At 42.6% G+C, this 15,594-nt stretch overlaps 3 protein-coding genes across 4 annotated transcripts; 1 reads left to right on the plus strand and 2 right to left on the minus strand.

Moving 5' to 3' along the window:
• Positions 1–561: 561 nt before the first annotated feature.
• Positions 562–2,094, minus strand: LOC111593505 (calcineurin subunit B type 1). 2 transcript variants are annotated; one of them, XM_023306289.2, is made up of 4 exons: positions 1,698–2,093; positions 1,552–1,630; positions 1,424–1,474; positions 562–1,356 (listed from the first exon to the last, which is right to left on the minus strand). In XM_023306289.2, exon 4 carries the CDS (start codon positions 1,306–1,308, stop codon positions 796–798), a length of 513 nt encoding a protein of 170 aa, XP_023162057.1. In that variant the 5' UTR covers positions 1,309–1,356; positions 1,424–1,474; positions 1,552–1,630; positions 1,698–2,093; the 3' UTR covers positions 562–795. The 2 variants fall into 2 exon arrangements, with proteins under 2 accessions (XP_023162057.1, XP_023162058.1); XM_023306290.2 differs by lacking the exon at positions 1,552–1,630 and having other exon boundaries at positions 1,698–2,094.
• Positions 2,095–2,672: 578 nt separating this feature from the next.
• Positions 2,673–4,820, minus strand: LOC111593441 (DNA repair protein XRCC1). The gene is made up of 5 exons (XM_023306193.2): positions 4,644–4,820; positions 3,468–4,583; positions 3,316–3,404; positions 2,920–3,248; positions 2,673–2,865 (listed from the first exon to the last, which is right to left on the minus strand). The coding sequence occupies exons 1-5, from the start codon at positions 4,692–4,694 to the stop codon at positions 2,747–2,749; spliced, it is 1,704 nt and encodes a 567-aa protein (XP_023161961.2). The 5' UTR covers positions 4,695–4,820; the 3' UTR covers positions 2,673–2,746.
• Positions 4,821–4,988: 168 nt separating this feature from the next.
• Positions 4,989–15,443, plus strand: LOC111593396 (serine/threonine-protein kinase ATM). Its single transcript, XM_030223539.1, has 29 exons — positions 4,989–5,297; positions 5,361–5,469; positions 5,537–5,716; positions 5,773–5,996; positions 6,054–6,401; positions 6,467–6,600; positions 6,657–7,638; positions 7,708–7,891; positions 8,034–8,206; positions 8,272–8,398; positions 8,456–8,835; positions 8,903–9,044; positions 9,109–9,229; positions 9,285–9,417; positions 9,481–9,774; positions 9,836–10,130; positions 10,191–10,570; positions 10,630–10,827; positions 11,039–11,186; positions 11,249–11,654; positions 11,736–11,889; positions 11,949–12,452; positions 12,516–12,821; positions 12,875–13,862; positions 13,928–14,095; positions 14,157–14,533; positions 14,600–14,852; positions 14,926–15,171; positions 15,235–15,443. Exons 1-29 carry the CDS (start codon positions 5,100–5,102, stop codon positions 15,417–15,419), a joined length of 8,337 nt encoding a protein of 2,778 aa, XP_030079399.1. The 5' UTR covers positions 4,989–5,099; the 3' UTR covers positions 15,420–15,443.
• Positions 15,444–15,594: the final 151 nt, after the last annotated feature.

Raw genomic sequence — 15,594 nt, forward strand, 5'->3', positions numbered from 1 at the left:
ACATTTAATTAATAGTTAATCTAAAAAAGAAACGAAAATTGAAGAAACCAAATGAGAAATAGAAAAAATTTAATACACATAATATTTCTGTATATATATATATATATATATCTATATATATATATATATATATATATTTTATATAAATGCTATAGATAAAAGAACGCCGACGCTTTTTAGAATAGAATATCAGTTAGATTTTGAAAATGAGCCAGGCACAAAATATAGTTGTCATACTGTTATACGTTATACTGTTATACTGCCCTTAGCCATAGAACAGAGGAGAGACGCTAGTGGGTATAGGAGCGTGAGGAGTGGTTCCAGGTGCGGGTCTCGGGATTTCAGGGCTGTTCATTATAGTATACAGATTTGTCAGCTACACAATTCCAATTAACCAATTCCAATATGTTGGTTCACACGCTCTCGAGGATTAGGTGCATGGAAATGGTATAAAATTCGAGTTTTCATAGTTGATTTTTTTTTTTTGTTACATTTTCGTCTATCTTTTTATCTTCTTTGTTTTAATAATTACTTTAGTTAGTTAGTTAGTTGTTGTTGTGCCCCTAAAGCACGCACTTAGATAAATCCATACATACATACATATACATATATAAATGGTAGAGGTACGTACGATACATATACATCAAAATTGTTTTTTGCTTTGGTTTTTCTTTTTTCGAGTTGAAATGAAGTTCAAAATTTCTTTGGTAGGTCCATATATATCGATATATATGTGCATATATGTGGAAGTGTGTGTGTGTGTGAGTGTGTTTGTGTCTCTATTGGCCGCTTAGCTTAAACATCAACAACCATTTTCTTATGTATATCCGTATTGCCCACCACAGAGCAGAACTCATCGAAAGAGATTTTTCCATCCTCGTCCTTGTCGGCGAAGCAGATTGTCTTGTCGACAATCTGTTGCAGTTGCGTATCCTTTAAATTATTGCCGACCATCATTTTCAGGACTTGGAAGAGCTCCCCGTTCGATATGTAGCCATCGTTGTCCATATCGTAGATGCGGAAGGCGAAACGCAACTTCGATAGCTTATCGCCGCGCACACTAAACTGCGATACGCCTTGGATGAACTCCTTGAAGTCCACCTCGCCATTGCCGTCGGCATCGAAAATATCGATAACACGCTGCACGAGCGGATTTTGCTGCAGCTCCGGCAGCGACATGAACTCATCGATACTCAGCGCACCCGAATTATCGAGATCGAGTTTTCGAAAACGTTTGCCCAAGCGACGAATTTCATCTGCATCAAAGTTGGAGCACATGTCCATTGGCAGCGACGTCTCGTTACCCATGTTGAATGTCCTTTTTCTAACTCGTTTTCTTCCACTGCCTAAATTGAGCTGAATTAAAAAACAAATGCATATAAAATAAATATTTATAGGTATACAATAAATGCATTTTACTAACCTTAACTTGTTGTTTTGTTTTCTCTTTTACTATTATCCTTAGTCGCACATTCTGCAAAACAACAACAACAACAACAACAGTCAACAATCAACACTTTCTTTTTATATCTCTCTCTATCGATTTTTCACCTAAGACCGAATTTCGAATCTCAAATTTTGTCTGAGTGTTCCACTTTTCAACAGGCAAAATTCAGCGCATGCACTAGTCCTATATTGAATATATAATTATATATATAACAATACATATATATTCATTTATTTATATTTTTCCATACCGTTTATCAACAAAGCAGCACAGAAAATACGTATACGCCGTGTGTCTCGTAGTCTCGGCTCGCAAGCAACACTCGCAGCGAATCCTATGGAAACGTTGCTGCTGCTGTGTGTACGTGTGCGTATGTGTGCGAGAGTGTTTTTTTGTTTGTATGTGTTGTTCCTTTTTATGTTATCCTTGCGAGCATAATTGAGCCCAGGCACAAGTTGTTTTTCTCCGTTTTTTCTTTCCACGGGCAGCCAATGCAGCAGTCTATTGTGAATTGCAAGCCAGTGTTAAATGACACCTGGTATTTTTTAGTGCATTTTCAACCAGCTGCTACGATAAAATCTGCATTATTTGCATTCAGAGCTGCCATATATCTCGATTACTTGCTGCCATTTCTGCTGTATATTTATATGGAAATTTAAATATGCTTACTTATGTGTTTACTGATGCTTAACACTGTAATGTAGTGTTTTATATACATTATATACATTATAATGTATATTTACTGGCAAATACACAAACAGCTTTGTTTCTCTTATATGAAAGGAAAAGTTCTGCGCTAGAAAGTGAACTTAAAAAAAAAACGTTGATACTATCCCTATCGACAAATATATTCAATCTGAACTGGCATATATCGATTTATACCTTTATAAAATACTAACTAAATACTAAACGCGTTGTGCAAGGACTTAACAGCGCATGTGCTAACACCACTTAACAACACTACAAAAGCGCGCGGCAAAAATTGACTTTTTTTATATACGACATAATATATAAATGTACATATATAATGCCACATAACTAATAGCTATATTATAATCCTTACTGATAATCTCGTTACAATGCAGATCCTAAATAGTAAATACCAAAAACCCATCGTGCGCACTCTTAGGATAATAACATTAGGATGACCAGCGCGTTGCCATTGTCAACACTACTAAATCGCGTTGTTTGAAATAGTTAAAATATATACATCACTTTACTGGCGTAATACATGAAAAATAAAATATCAACTTATCTGTACACATAATTAAAATAAACAATACTTGGCACAACTTATAACTATAACTGCTTTCGCTTTTCCTGTAGATAGTCCTCCTCATCTGTGCTAACTTCGTAAATATTCAGAGATTTTGACTTTGAACTCTCCGTTGATTCATTTGTCTGCTTCAATTTCTTTTCTGTAAATCATTTTTAGTAGACTTTAATTGAAAATCAACAATTCAACAACTTACTTTGTTGTGCCACTCGTTCGAGCTCGTCCTCTGTGTCGGGTCCAGACGATTCCAGCTCGACGCAGTTGTTGTTGCCCACTCTTTCAGCCAGAGCAATTGGACTGGCATCCTTGTCATGCTCATCATCATCGTCATCCACTGTGGGCTTCAGCGACTCATCGTACAGCTCTTCATCGCTCTCCGGCTGAGCCATTTCCGCATTGTCCAATGCATAACGTCGCCAGGGCAAATACTTTTTCAATTCGTAACATTTTTCAATCCAGCGACGCGTCACAATTTTACCCTCGCCCTTGACCTGATTGTATTTGGGCGTATTTCTGAAGGCGCAGCTGCAATGGATCAACTCGAAAGTTACAGAATCTTCCGTTCTTTAGAGATTCCTAGAGCTAAACTTACATTAGATGCGTGCAGCCAGCTCCCCAGTCCGCTTTGTACTTGGCGCCCAGCGCTATGGCCTTCGAGCGCAGATCTGCACGATCTGGATTCTATATGAGCAAAGGTTGAAGATGTTGAGGAGTGATGGGTCAACGATTTAGAGCTCTACTCACCTGTATGCCACTGATGACGAGCACAACGCCACGTAGCAGCTGATTAAATGGCGCATATTTCACCTGCTTGATTTTTGGCTTTTTGGCTGGCTTGCTGTGCTCTTCGAGGGAGGACGAAAGTCGCTTTTGTGCCTGTGCTGCCGTTGGCTTCGACTCTATCTTCTTTTCAAGCTGCTCATCCTGCTTGGCAGCTGGCTTTTCAATAGACAGACGCTTGCCTTTGTCCTTCTTCTTTTCGAGTTCCTTCTCTAGCTCTATGCGCCGCCTGCTCTTATCCGCCTCAATGTGTTTGCTCAAGCGCTGCTTTCTCGCGTCTGCAACAGCTTCAGCCGCATCATCTTCGTCCTCATCGTCGCCAAACAGTAGTGAGTTACGATTGCGATCCAAGAGCTTAGTTTCTGCCTGCGTCGCCTTCGACGGAGTGTTGGCCTGTGTTGCTGGCACTTTAATGGGCGCTGGGCGTGTGTCGCTTAAGCGACGCAGTGCAGCCGGCGAGGCGGCATCTCGTATGGCAGCTGCCGTGCTGGTATCATCATTTCTGGTTGCCTTCCAGCGCTGAAAAAGCGAGAGTGAAGCTTTGCCATCCGGCTCCGAATCGGGTGACTCTTCGCGCAGCTTAAAACGACCCAAGGCAGCCAGTGTAGGGCTGGAGGTAGGATTGGGACGGGCCGCCAGCTTAAATTTATCGGGCACCAAGCATTTTGGTTTTACACTGCCCGCCACATGCATCTTAACAAAGGACAAGCCATATTGTACATGCTTATTGAATGGCTGCGTGCACACAATCTTCACTAGCTTCCATTTGTCTGTCAGCGCGGCGGGACACAGAGCTTCGGTGCTGAAGCAGCGCACGCGATTTGTATTGCTGGAATTTTTGCTCTCAATGGGCGTCATAAATGAGCTGGAGAGCAGAAGTTCCTTAAAATCATCCAGCTGACAGCCCGTCTTGCTAACCAGCACCTCAACAAAGGCAGCGTGCTCGTTGCCAATATCTATGCCGGTAATCTGTTGCGGCTCCTCGAACTCAAGAATAACATGAGCCGATTTCTCGCCGATCGCTTGCGTCTTCCACTTTTTGGCGGCATTCTCTTGCAACAGATTTGCAGCTACATGTACCTGTAATTTGATAAGACAGTTTACCATGCTATTGTTGCCTCACTTATTGATGTAACTCACCGCATCTTCGCTGCTTACTTCGCGCACAGTTTTAAAAACTCCAATCGGCATTTCGTCAACACAATATAGCCCAGACGCCGTTTATTTGTGGCGGAATTTTCTACTTTCTATCGATACATTTATAAAGATGAGCGATAGCTGTATGTGTAAACGATTGTGAGAAGTGTTTTGATGTTTTTTTTTAAGCTAATGTATTATTGATTATTTCTTATAGTTTATTTCTGTGTTATGGTTATGAAAAATAACTATTCTTTACTTTAATGATATGTTTTTACGTATGCTTACTTATTTTTAAGCTTGCAAATTAATCGATATATTTTTAGTATTTTTTCGATTGTTGTATGAGGTCACACTGCATTGCCCGCTTTGACTTGTAGCCCAAAGTTTCGACACCAAAATGTGTTTAACTTGAATGTTCTTTTTGGCAAAACCAAGGCGAAGGAGTAGATCTGCAATATGAATCCACTTTTAAATGAAATACAGCGCATTATCAGTGAAATGCGCTGTGATAAACCAACCACGCGCAACAAAGCTATTGAACAATTGGACCAAAAGCTTAACAGCTCAAAGGAGGCCCTTAACGGTGTTCTAAACAAAAAACAGGATTTATGTTGGCAAGCTGTCTTTGACGTCACCAAGGAGGCCATTTTTAAAGTATAATTGCTATAAATTATAAACTTGCATATATTGTTGATGTGTTTATTCATGCGATTGCAGCATGCAGCCAACTTGCAAGATGCCAATGAGAAGTCATATAAAACGCTTTCAGATAAGTGCTATTTATATGGAAATGCCATAGATAAGCTCATTGAATACAACTTGGAGAGTAAGTTATATTAGTCTGGAGAGTAGAGCAATAGTAAATCGTAACTATTTATTGTTCCCATTTGCAGTGGGCAAATGCGGCAATGGTCACTTCTTGTCCAAGTCAACCATATTCAATGCCTTCGAAGAAGGCATCAAGCAGCGCATTGTTGTGCGACATTTTGGCAGTCATTTCATCAATTTGCTGGACAGAGGCATCTTTCTGTCGAACCACTATATAGCACAATTGAAAGTTAGCGAATATAGTCGTAAGTTACAGCAGCTACCATCGATAATCTTATATTACATTCCATGCATTTCCAAGGCATACTCTCCTATCTGTTCGAGCTGAATCTGAATAATGATGATATACTGCGCTCCAAGATATTGAAGTGTATAACAAAGACGTTGCAGCTAGCACAGAAACGCGTACAGCTGCATGCCGATCTAGTCGACTATTTACCCATGTTAACCAATTTCGCTCAAACGGCAAACAATGCAGAAAGAAAACAAGAAATTGTGCGTCTCTATGAGATATTTGTTAGCGAGGTAAGAGTACGATAAAAAAATCAGTCGATTACCTAACTAATCTGTCCCATTTCTCAGCTGTCGGTCAACTATCATCATAGGCTATGCATCCATATGCAGGAGATATTGCCAAGGCTTTGTGACTTCCACAACGACGACATCTTTCGCGACGATACAAAAATTATATTCTTTGATTCTATCAGATTATCACTGCAAACGATATATCCAAAGCTGAAAAATCATGATTTTAGCACCTTTCGTGTGCCGATTGACAAGGATTGGCAGCAAACTATGTTGAAATTGCGCACAATTGTTAATATGGAAATCAGAAAGAATTTCATAGGCCGAAGCAAAGCATCATCTGTTCTAAATACAGACAAGTTCTCGGATAAGTTCATTAAAATGGCAGCAATTGTTGTTTATATTGTAAATAAGATCGTCAAAAACTTCACTCTTTTATATGTTTACTATATATATAAAACTCTTTGCAGGTTCAATGGCATGTGGAACTGCAAAGTGCTGCGAGCGGAGATCAGGAGACGCCTAGCAAACGTCCACGACACGATAAGCTTGAGAATGTCATCAATCTAATTGACAAACAGGAAACGAGCTTCAATGCCATATGGTAAACATCTATCTATCTATCGAATATGTGTAAGAGAGAAATTTGTACTTTTTTAGGTTTGCCATCTATGCTGAGCTGCTGCAGTTTGATGTCATAATAAACGCAGCCAATTATCAGCTAGCGTTGTTAACCACGCTCGATGTCCTTCTCATCTACGGAAATGGCAAAAATTTGCATAATGTGCGCATCTGTCTAACGAGTCTGCTGCAGAAGGAGCTTCAGCTACTGGAAACGCAATCGATTCCAGTTGACTTTATGGCCGAGAAATGGACACAAATTGCCACTCATTTGATATCAGAGACACGACCCGCTGCCGATGAGATTGTAGAGAAACAAATCATACTACAGTCGCTCATCAGGCACAACAAACTGAACCAGACGCTGTGCAACGCACTGTTGCAGAGCATCACAACGAATGAGATGCTGCGGCGCAATGAATGCATCGAAACCTTGCGCCATATCTTTATATATGCCGAGCAATGCGGCTTGGACAAAACCTCTGGCAGTCTGGAGCCCATTATCAAGTGGGCCTATGCCATAGACAAGAGCAATGCGACGCAAATGATTCACAATATAGCGGCAATTGAGCCCAAACTGTTGGCAGACACCTTTGCCATTGGCATCATTAATTTTCTCGATGAACAGCAATTGCAACAACTGTCGAACACTCATGCTAACAGCCCAACTACCACAGCCACTGACCATCTGCAACTGCTGTTGTACAAGTACAATAAGCAATTGATCTGCTTGGATGAGAAATTTCAATCGCAACTGCTGCAATCGGGCGGCATGCCTGCTCCAATGAGATCGGCCGCAAAGAACTGTCTGTTTCAGAGAAACTATGAGCTGCTCATGCGCATGCTTAACATAACGACAGCCAGCGAGCACTCAATCTCATCTATATTGAGAGACCTGAAGTGTTTGCACAAATTGGCCTGCACCATGGAACGATTGCTGCACTACAAAGTGTTCGATGATGAGAATTTGGTCAACTGTCCGCTCATCAAGCGTATCGGCCTGTTCCTTAGCCACGTTGAGGTGGGCTGAAACCTGAAACCCATTTACTTGATGAAGCCATTCATTAATTCACGTTATTTTGGCTTGCAGTTTCAATACAAGGCGCTTCAGCCGGAGTTGCGTACCATGGACGTGAGCGATCTACGTGATATTCTGCAGCAACAGATCGGCATTCTGGATGTGTTCAATTCGAATGACATACTCCTGCAGTATATGGAGAAGCAGCCAATTGAAATGCTGCTCGAATTCACAGGCGTGCTCCTTCATCAAATATGTGAGTGGCATGGGAGTTTTATATAAAAGATCTAAGCTAGAGGATTAGGAATCATTGCTCTTTTATATTAGACATAACTAGAAGCATATGGCTCTATTCACTCTATATCTTATATTAACTTATTAACTGTGCCGAGTTTTAGGCGCACCCAAGAATACAGTGGATAGCCCAGAGCAGTCAGCATTGATGACCAGTTGCCTACACATACTGGGCAGCCTGTGTGCCAACAGTTCCTATAGCGCAGAGGCGTTTCGTCATATAGTCAGGAATCTTAAGCTACGCTCCACGCCCCAGGACATGCTGCTGGTTGTTAAGGTAAGCCTATGGTAACTAACTAACTAACTAAAATAGGCTAATGATCTGTAATTTTTTGAATTTAGTTGCTCTGCAAGTGCAAAAGCCTATCGCCGGAGTGCATTGCTTGGCTAGTCGAGAGGCTGAAGGAGATTTTTCAGAATCACTTCACCAATGTTGAGTTCATAAGCAAGATCGTTGATGAAATACCCAGTAAGTGTTGGACAATAGAACAAGCCAAGCCAAGTGTCTAAACTTTTGCTCTTTTAGCTGTCGTTTACTTTGCGTGCGATAATGAGAACGATCTGGACGATATGATGTCGGCGATAATATCACTAATGCGGATAGCATTGAAGAAAGCGTATCCTGCAACGTTATCGGTCAAAATTGTACTCTCTATCGGGCTGATAGCGCAACGCTGTCCCAACATTTACGATTTGATCAATTTTCATGTTATTTGCTTCTCGGTGGCAAAGTTCTTAACAATGCCAACGATTGAAGTACGTTTGGCCACAATTGCGACGCTGACGCAGCTGCTCAATACAAAGTATTGTGTGTCCGTTAAGGATGGCGACACAGTCAACAAGTGGGCCAGCCATTTGGCATTTAGCGAAGAGCTCTACGCAAACATTGACTGGAAGAAGCTGACTGTAAGTGCGATTCGATCGGACTATGAAAATGTTCAATAATTAATAAGATGCTTGCCTCGTATTGCAGTTCATCAGCGAGGATCTGGAGCAGAATAGTCATGCGGTGACAATTCAAACGCTAATTGCTTTCTTTGCCTTTAGTACGTACCACCAGGATGTTGCCTTGCAGGATCTATTACCCTATTGCGCACAACATAAATTGAATGAATGTACGATTTAGTTAATGCCATTAATTCACAGTCTCATACGGATATATATTTAAATGTTCTTCAGTTGATTTCTGTGCTTTGCAGTGCCACGTGCCGTGTTACAATCAGAACATGCGTCAGCTGCTGTTGCCCTATGCGGATGGCCTAATACACAAATGGATATCCCAACGCTGGGCCGTTTCCAAGTAAGCTGGCCTAACTATTTTTGCAGACTTAACTATAAATTGCCAACTATTTTAGATTTCCATATTTCCTTTGCTACGACACCAAAGAGGAGTTTATTAAGAAGCATGCCAGTAGCATTTTGGCTTTTACGTTTATTTACGGCAAGCCCGATGATATACAGCGCTATAGCAAGTTCGTAAATGCAGAGGTAATCCTGGCAGTCACTTGATTTTTGCATTAATCTTATCGCTCTGTATTCAAACTATTTAAGGACGCCATGCCCATACTGAAAGCCTTTTTGGCAGTCGAATTAAGCGGTTCAGATGAATCGCAAAGCGTTGAGTTTCGTCAAAATTACGAGAATCTAAAACAGAATCTGGATCATTTCAAATTGAAACCGATGGATGAGCAACTCAATACACTCACACTCTACAGAACTATCAGACTGCTTTTGGATAAAGAAGAACTGGATAGACTGTTTGGTGGCACAGTCTCAAGCCTTAGCCAGCCGCAGTGGTTTAATCTCTCTGCCGCATCGGTCTTCAGTTCAATGTCCAAATTTATGGTATACTGCAATATAGAGATGATTCGGATAATGACATGATTAATTGCTATATACATTGTAGAATGGTAAAATATGGTCCACGGACTTGCGCATACAAAGCATTTCGACGCTGATGTTTGAAGAGCCGCTGATGCTGGTCAAATTGCTGAACATATTGAAAGGCGATTGCTATCGAGCCGTGCTGCCCAGTCATGTGCTGCATTGCTTCTTTCGGTACTGCACCATTGCTGATGCCATTTTGGATGCGGCCAAGAAATTGGAATCCACACGCAATTCGGATGCAAAATTGATTGAAGTGCATTGTGGCTACTTTGTGCGTGACGTTTGGTTCTTTGTCTGCCGCTTTCTGTTGCACAGTGAGTTAGCACTCTCCACATCTTCTGGCTTTCCGAATTCAGTTTTTCCTTCAACTGCAGGCAAATGTGGGCAACTGCATCGATCTGCTCTTGAGTATGTGGAAGTGATGCTGGAAAAGGGCAGCTTCCTGACTCAGCAAGTAACCGCACATATGGATCAGCTGGCCAAGCTATTGATTGCCTGTGTCAAGCATGTTGAGACAAAGGAACTGAAGATGATGGCAACTCAAAAGCTCGTTGCCTACATCAATATGTACAAGGCGAAGCTGCAAGTGCAGGCGCTGCTCGATGAAAGCGGCGACGACTGTGAATATTTGCAAACATTGCGGAATCTATTTGAAACAACATTGCCAAAGATCAGCAAGCAGAGCGTCGTCGACTATATACACGCCTTTCTCAAGCCCAATCGTTTGGAACGTTTGCATGGTCTGCGCGAATACGTGAGTTGTTTTTATTTATATCTATATATAGTTCATTGTACATTCGAATGTATATTCAGATTGCTGAGCACAAGGAGGAGCTGCAGAACCATGAACAGCTGCTGTTCGAGCTAGTCAGTCGACTCATACGCATGGTGCGCGAATCGCCAAAGCACGATCACAATCTGGATGCTGTCAAATGTCTAGCTCAGATCGGACCAATCAAAATGAAACATATTTCGTATTTCTTTCAAACTGACTTCGAGTCCATACAGCAGGTATCAAAGAAACAATATGTAAACCTCGAAAGAGTCTTGGCAGCAAGAGTCACGACAAAAAATGGAGAGTCTAAGAGCTATCCAAAGCACCTTATTTGCGTAGTCTTAGCTTCTAGTCCGTTTCTTTGTTCATGGCCAAATCCTACTCCTTGCTTATGTTTTCAATAATTAATAATACTTTTATTTACAATTCTATCTTGAACCTTTACAGTCGCCAGTGCAGCCAATGGAACAGTTCATTGACGTCATCATGGAGACGCTGGAGCGGAATCTATTCGACTTCAATGTAAACACACACGAGGCCTTCTTCCAAGTGGTCGGGGAAGTGGTTAACAGCAAGAGCGCAGCCCCTCTAATTGGTAAACATGAAAAATTACCAATATTTTGTCAAATTGTCTGAACGCCTTCACTTTATTTACAGGTCAATATCCGCATTTGCGCATCTTCTGTGTTGGTTTAAATAAAATGAGTTTCCTGAATTCGATCAACAGCATTCCATCAATTGATTGGCTCGACGTGCTCAAGGCCACGGAGCATTTGGACTATGAGCCCTGGCTGTGCAAGTTTATGGGCTCTTTGTTTAAGGCCTGCAATTGGCAAGGATTCGATGCATTTGCTTGCCAGTCCGTTGAGTTTGCCAGCGGCTGTCTGCAAGCATTCATCAAGCTCGTGCTGGGCAATAAAGAGCTGCATTTAAATGGCATATGCAACATGCTGGAACACTTCTTTGAGTGCTCAGCAAATGGCTCTACGGATATCTATCAGGATAAGAGAGTGATCAAACGATTCCTATACATATGCGAATGCGTACGCGTGGTCAACAGTTGGTAGGTCCAACCAACATAGTTGTAAAGAGCAGCCAATATCTCAAATCTCGATTTCCCTCTCGCTCTAATCTATGCCCGCAGGAGCATACCCATTAATTTGGGCAATGTGGTCAAGGCGAGCAATCATTGTCAGGCCTATTTCTTGAGTATTTTGTATCTGGAGCTGTGGGCCTGTGCGTCCAAGACAAACGCAAATATTCTCGCCGATGAAAACTTTCAAATGTCCGCCAAGACGGTAAGCGAGCTGAACGAACACAAAACGAATGAAATGAAAATTTTAAATGTTTTCAATAGGCATACAAGTCGATTGGGTGTCTCGATGCCATACCTGGTTTTCTGAATCCTTTACGCTCACGCGTCGATTTCCTGAGCTTGAACGATAATCTGTCGGGGATTTTGCTGGAATCGGATAATCTAGATGCGCCGAATAGCGAGATGTGCATGGACATTATGAAGAGCAACGGCATGCTGTCGTTTGCCAATGTCTATCAGAGGTTTTGCCAAAACATGACTGTGGACTACGACGCACTGTGGCGTCTGGGCCAGTGGGATGAGCTAATCGAGCGGCATCACAAGGTGAATTGGTCGAACAATCTCGAACAGGAGTTCAACAAACATCACTATATCGCACTGAAGAGCATTAGCAAGCGGGAGCAGGAGAACACTTCGTCGGCTATCAACAATGCCTACCAGTGTGTCCAGGAAATACTGCGCGACATTAGCGTCGAGTGTCTGCAGACGGTCTACAAATACATGACCTGGCTCTGCACACTGCAGCAGACCGAGGACTTTTATCAGGTGTGTGTGGGTGTCTGTCTGTAAGTGAATACGCAACTTAACTCTGAACTTGGTGTATTACAGATTCAATTTAGCCAGCAATTGGCCGCCACACAGATCAACGAAATATTCGACAAATGGCAGACGGAACTAGATCTGACCTACGGCAGCTTTAGCTGCAAGGAGCAAATACTCTCCCATCAAATTGCGCTATTCAAAATATCGGGTACTAGGGCCAGTCGTCGCATTCAACAGTATTACGATCAGAGTCCCGTGGACACCTATTTGCTCAAGTGCATTGGCGAATGCAAGGCAGCTGGCAAATTGAATTTGGCATCGAAATATATATCCACGCTACGCGGCATGCCCGACATCAAGGCGCCCACAAAGGCAAGTGTCCGATGAGGTCACTCAGAATCCCACTTATTAGACTCTTTTTACAGATCTCCGTGCTGCTGGAGGATGCGGATGCGAATGTTCAGCGTGGCAATTATCAAATAGCCAAGGCCATATTGCAGCATGTGAACAAGAATACAGACTTTCAGTTTTGCCTGCAGCGCGTGCCGGCGCTGCGAATGCAAGGCGAATTTCTGCTGAATTGCAATGCCGAGAGCTTGAGCTATACATTGGAGCATAAATTCAATCAATCGCTCAAGCTGCTCGACCACTTCAAATCGCATCAGACGGTGCTTATGGAGAAATATCCCGATATATTCGCGTGGGATACATTTCAACAGTTCGAGAATCAGAATCGCAAGGCCGCTCACGAGGCTATCGCCAAGTATGCAGATCGTGAGTATCAGCGCCTGCACGACTATCGCCAGTCGCAGGAATATCAGACGCTCGTCGATATCATCAAGCAGAATCGTCAATTGGCCGAAACAGTTATTGGCGGCGAGCGAACCGATCGTGATCGCCAAATTGGCGCCATCAACTTGAATCGATTTGCCAAGCTGGACGAACAGGAGCTGCGGCGCATCGAAGATAATCTCACGGAGCATTTGTGCACGGCTATCTCGCATTATATTATCTATTGCCAGCTGGATAGTGGGTTCTCTAGCGCCGCAATTTATCGGATTATAGCACTCTGGTTCACCAATGACCAAAACCAAACGATGCTGGACAAGATCAAGGAGCCCATCAAGACGGTGCCCAGCTACAAGTTCATTTGTGCCGTCAGCCAGCTGGCCGGACGTCTCAATTCCAAAAACGAGAATTTTCACCAGGTGCTTGTCGATTTGCTGGTGCGCTGCGGCACAGATCATCCGCAGCAGACATTCTACAAGCTCTATCCATTGGTCTATGCCCACATGGATGGAAACCACAGCAATACACAGCGCGCAGATATTGCCAAGAAGATAATAAGTCAATGCGGCGATGCCAACGCAACGGCACTTCAAGCTAGCCAACAATTCGAAATCATGTTTCCAAGTAAAATCTCCATTAACCATAAGCAACATGGCTGATCACTAATCTGTGTTCCATTTCTATTGCAGCTCTGATTACATTTGCCAACACGTACATTTCGCTTGGCCCAAATAATCGCCCCAATCCGAAAGTGGTGCCCGAGAAGCTGAAAAAGCTTGGCGCACTTAAAATAGATCGCATACACTGTCCCACATTGGAGCTGGCCGTGCAGCCGCATCGGAAGTATAAAATAATCAGTAAGCGAAGATGCATGTCGTAGGATGATTGTCAGATATTTAAAACAGTATCTACTTGCAGGTGTAGTAAAATGGTCGGAGGAGTATGCCTTTTGTGGCGGCCTGAATGCGCCTATTAAGGTGAAGTGCCTCTGCTCGGATGGTGTGACGCGTGCGCAGTTGATCAAGGGCAAGGATGATCTGCGGCAGGATGCGGTCATGCAGCAGGTGTTTGGCATTGTCAACGAGCTATTGAGCAGCGATTCACAGTTCATTGAGCGCAAGCTGCACTTGCGCACCTACAAAGTGACCCCGCTATCTGCCCGCAGCGGAATCCTTGAGTGGTGCAGCAATACGATACCAGTGGCAACCTATCTGGTTGGCGACGGCACTGGCGGTGCGCACATGAAGTATCGACCCAAAGATTGGAACAATCGCAAATGTCGCGAGCTGACAGCGGTAATTATATATATATATTACATTATTCGATTATATTTATTATTTTTATTGCCATTTACTTTGTAGGCGGGCTTGAAGAAATTGCCAGTGGAACGTCGAAAAATCTATCAAACTATTTGTGAGCATGTGAAGCCAGTTTTTCATTATTTCCTACTGGAGAAGTTTCCCATACCGGGTGAATGGTTCGAACGGCGTTTGGCCTATACGAACAGCGTGGCCACCACCTCGATGGTGGGCTACGTCCTGGGACTGGGCGATCGCCATACACAAAACATTTTAATTGATGACCGAACGGCCGAAGTGGTGCACATTGACTTCGGTGCGTTTTTGGATGTTATGCAACAACTTTTAGCACATATTTATATATTATATATTTTGTGTAATTCAAACAGGCATTGCATTTGAACAGGGCAAGATTCAGACAACCCCCGAAACGGTACCTTTTCGTTTGACACGAGATTTTGTCGCCCCGATGGGCGTTTGTGGTACGAATGGTGTTTTCACCAAGTCCTGTGAGGCGATTATGCATATTTTGAGGCGTTACAAATCTGTATTTACCACCATATTGGAGGTGTTGCTCTATGATCCGCTCTTCATTTGGGGCGTCCTGTCCAAAGGACAACATCAACGGCAATCGAGTAAGAACGAATTTATCCAACATAATAATATGTTGTGATTTAATGTAAATATTTAATTGGCAGATGAGGAATCAAAGAACTTACTGGCACAACGTGCCCTTTTACTTGTCAAGTACAAACTGGAAGGTCGGGAGCCGGGCCTGTTGGAGAACTCGGATGTGGAGACGCAAGTGCAGCGTTTGATAAACGAGGCAACGTTGCCAAGTAATTTAGCTATGCTTTATCATGGCTGGGACCCATATCTGTGATACTACATTAACACTTACATTTGGATAGCATCACAAATACAAAATATTTACATTTAAAAAATGAAAAATTTCATTTGTTCTTTTTTGGTTGTTTGAATTGTGGCGGAATACTAAATGTGGAGACTTGATATCAAATGAGCTATCGATAGTCGATTGCCTATCGTTCGTTTCGAAG

This window comes from Drosophila hydei, unplaced genomic scaffold (assembly GCF_003285905.1).
Source record: "Drosophila hydei strain 15085-1641.00,03,60 unplaced genomic scaffold, DhydRS2 tig00000237-arrow-arrow-pilon, whole genome shotgun sequence".
Lineage (NCBI taxonomy): Eukaryota > Metazoa > Arthropoda > Insecta > Diptera > Drosophilidae > Drosophila > Drosophila hydei.

Excerpts from the sequence above, each read along its gene's own strand:
- LOC111593505 (XM_023306290.2), bottom strand. The coding sequence starts at position 1,308 with ATGGGTAACGAGACGTCGCTGCCAATGGACATGTGCTCCAACTTTGAT.
- LOC111593441 (XM_023306193.2), bottom strand. The coding sequence starts at position 4,694 with ATGCCGATTGGAGTTTTTAAAACTGTGCGCGAAGTAAGCAGCGAAGAT. Across the intron at positions 4,584-4,643 it reads AAGTAAGCAGCGAAGATGCG|GTACATGTAGCTGCAAATCT; the intron begins GTGAGTTACATC and ends ATCAAATTACAG. Across the intron at positions 2,866-2,919 it reads CGAACGAGTGGCACAACAAA|AAAAGAAATTGAAGCAGACA; the intron begins GTAAGTTGTTGA and ends AATGATTTACAG.
- LOC111593396 (XM_030223539.1), top strand. The coding sequence starts at position 5,100 with ATGAATCCACTTTTAAATGAAATACAGCGCATTATCAGTGAAATGCGC. Across the intron at positions 11,187-11,248 it reads GAGCGCAGCCCCTCTAATTG|GTCAATATCCGCATTTGCGC; the intron begins GTAAACATGAAA and ends CTTTATTTACAG. Across the intron at positions 14,853-14,925 it reads AGTGGTGCACATTGACTTCG|GCATTGCATTTGAACAGGGC; the intron begins GTGCGTTTTTGG and ends TAATTCAAACAG.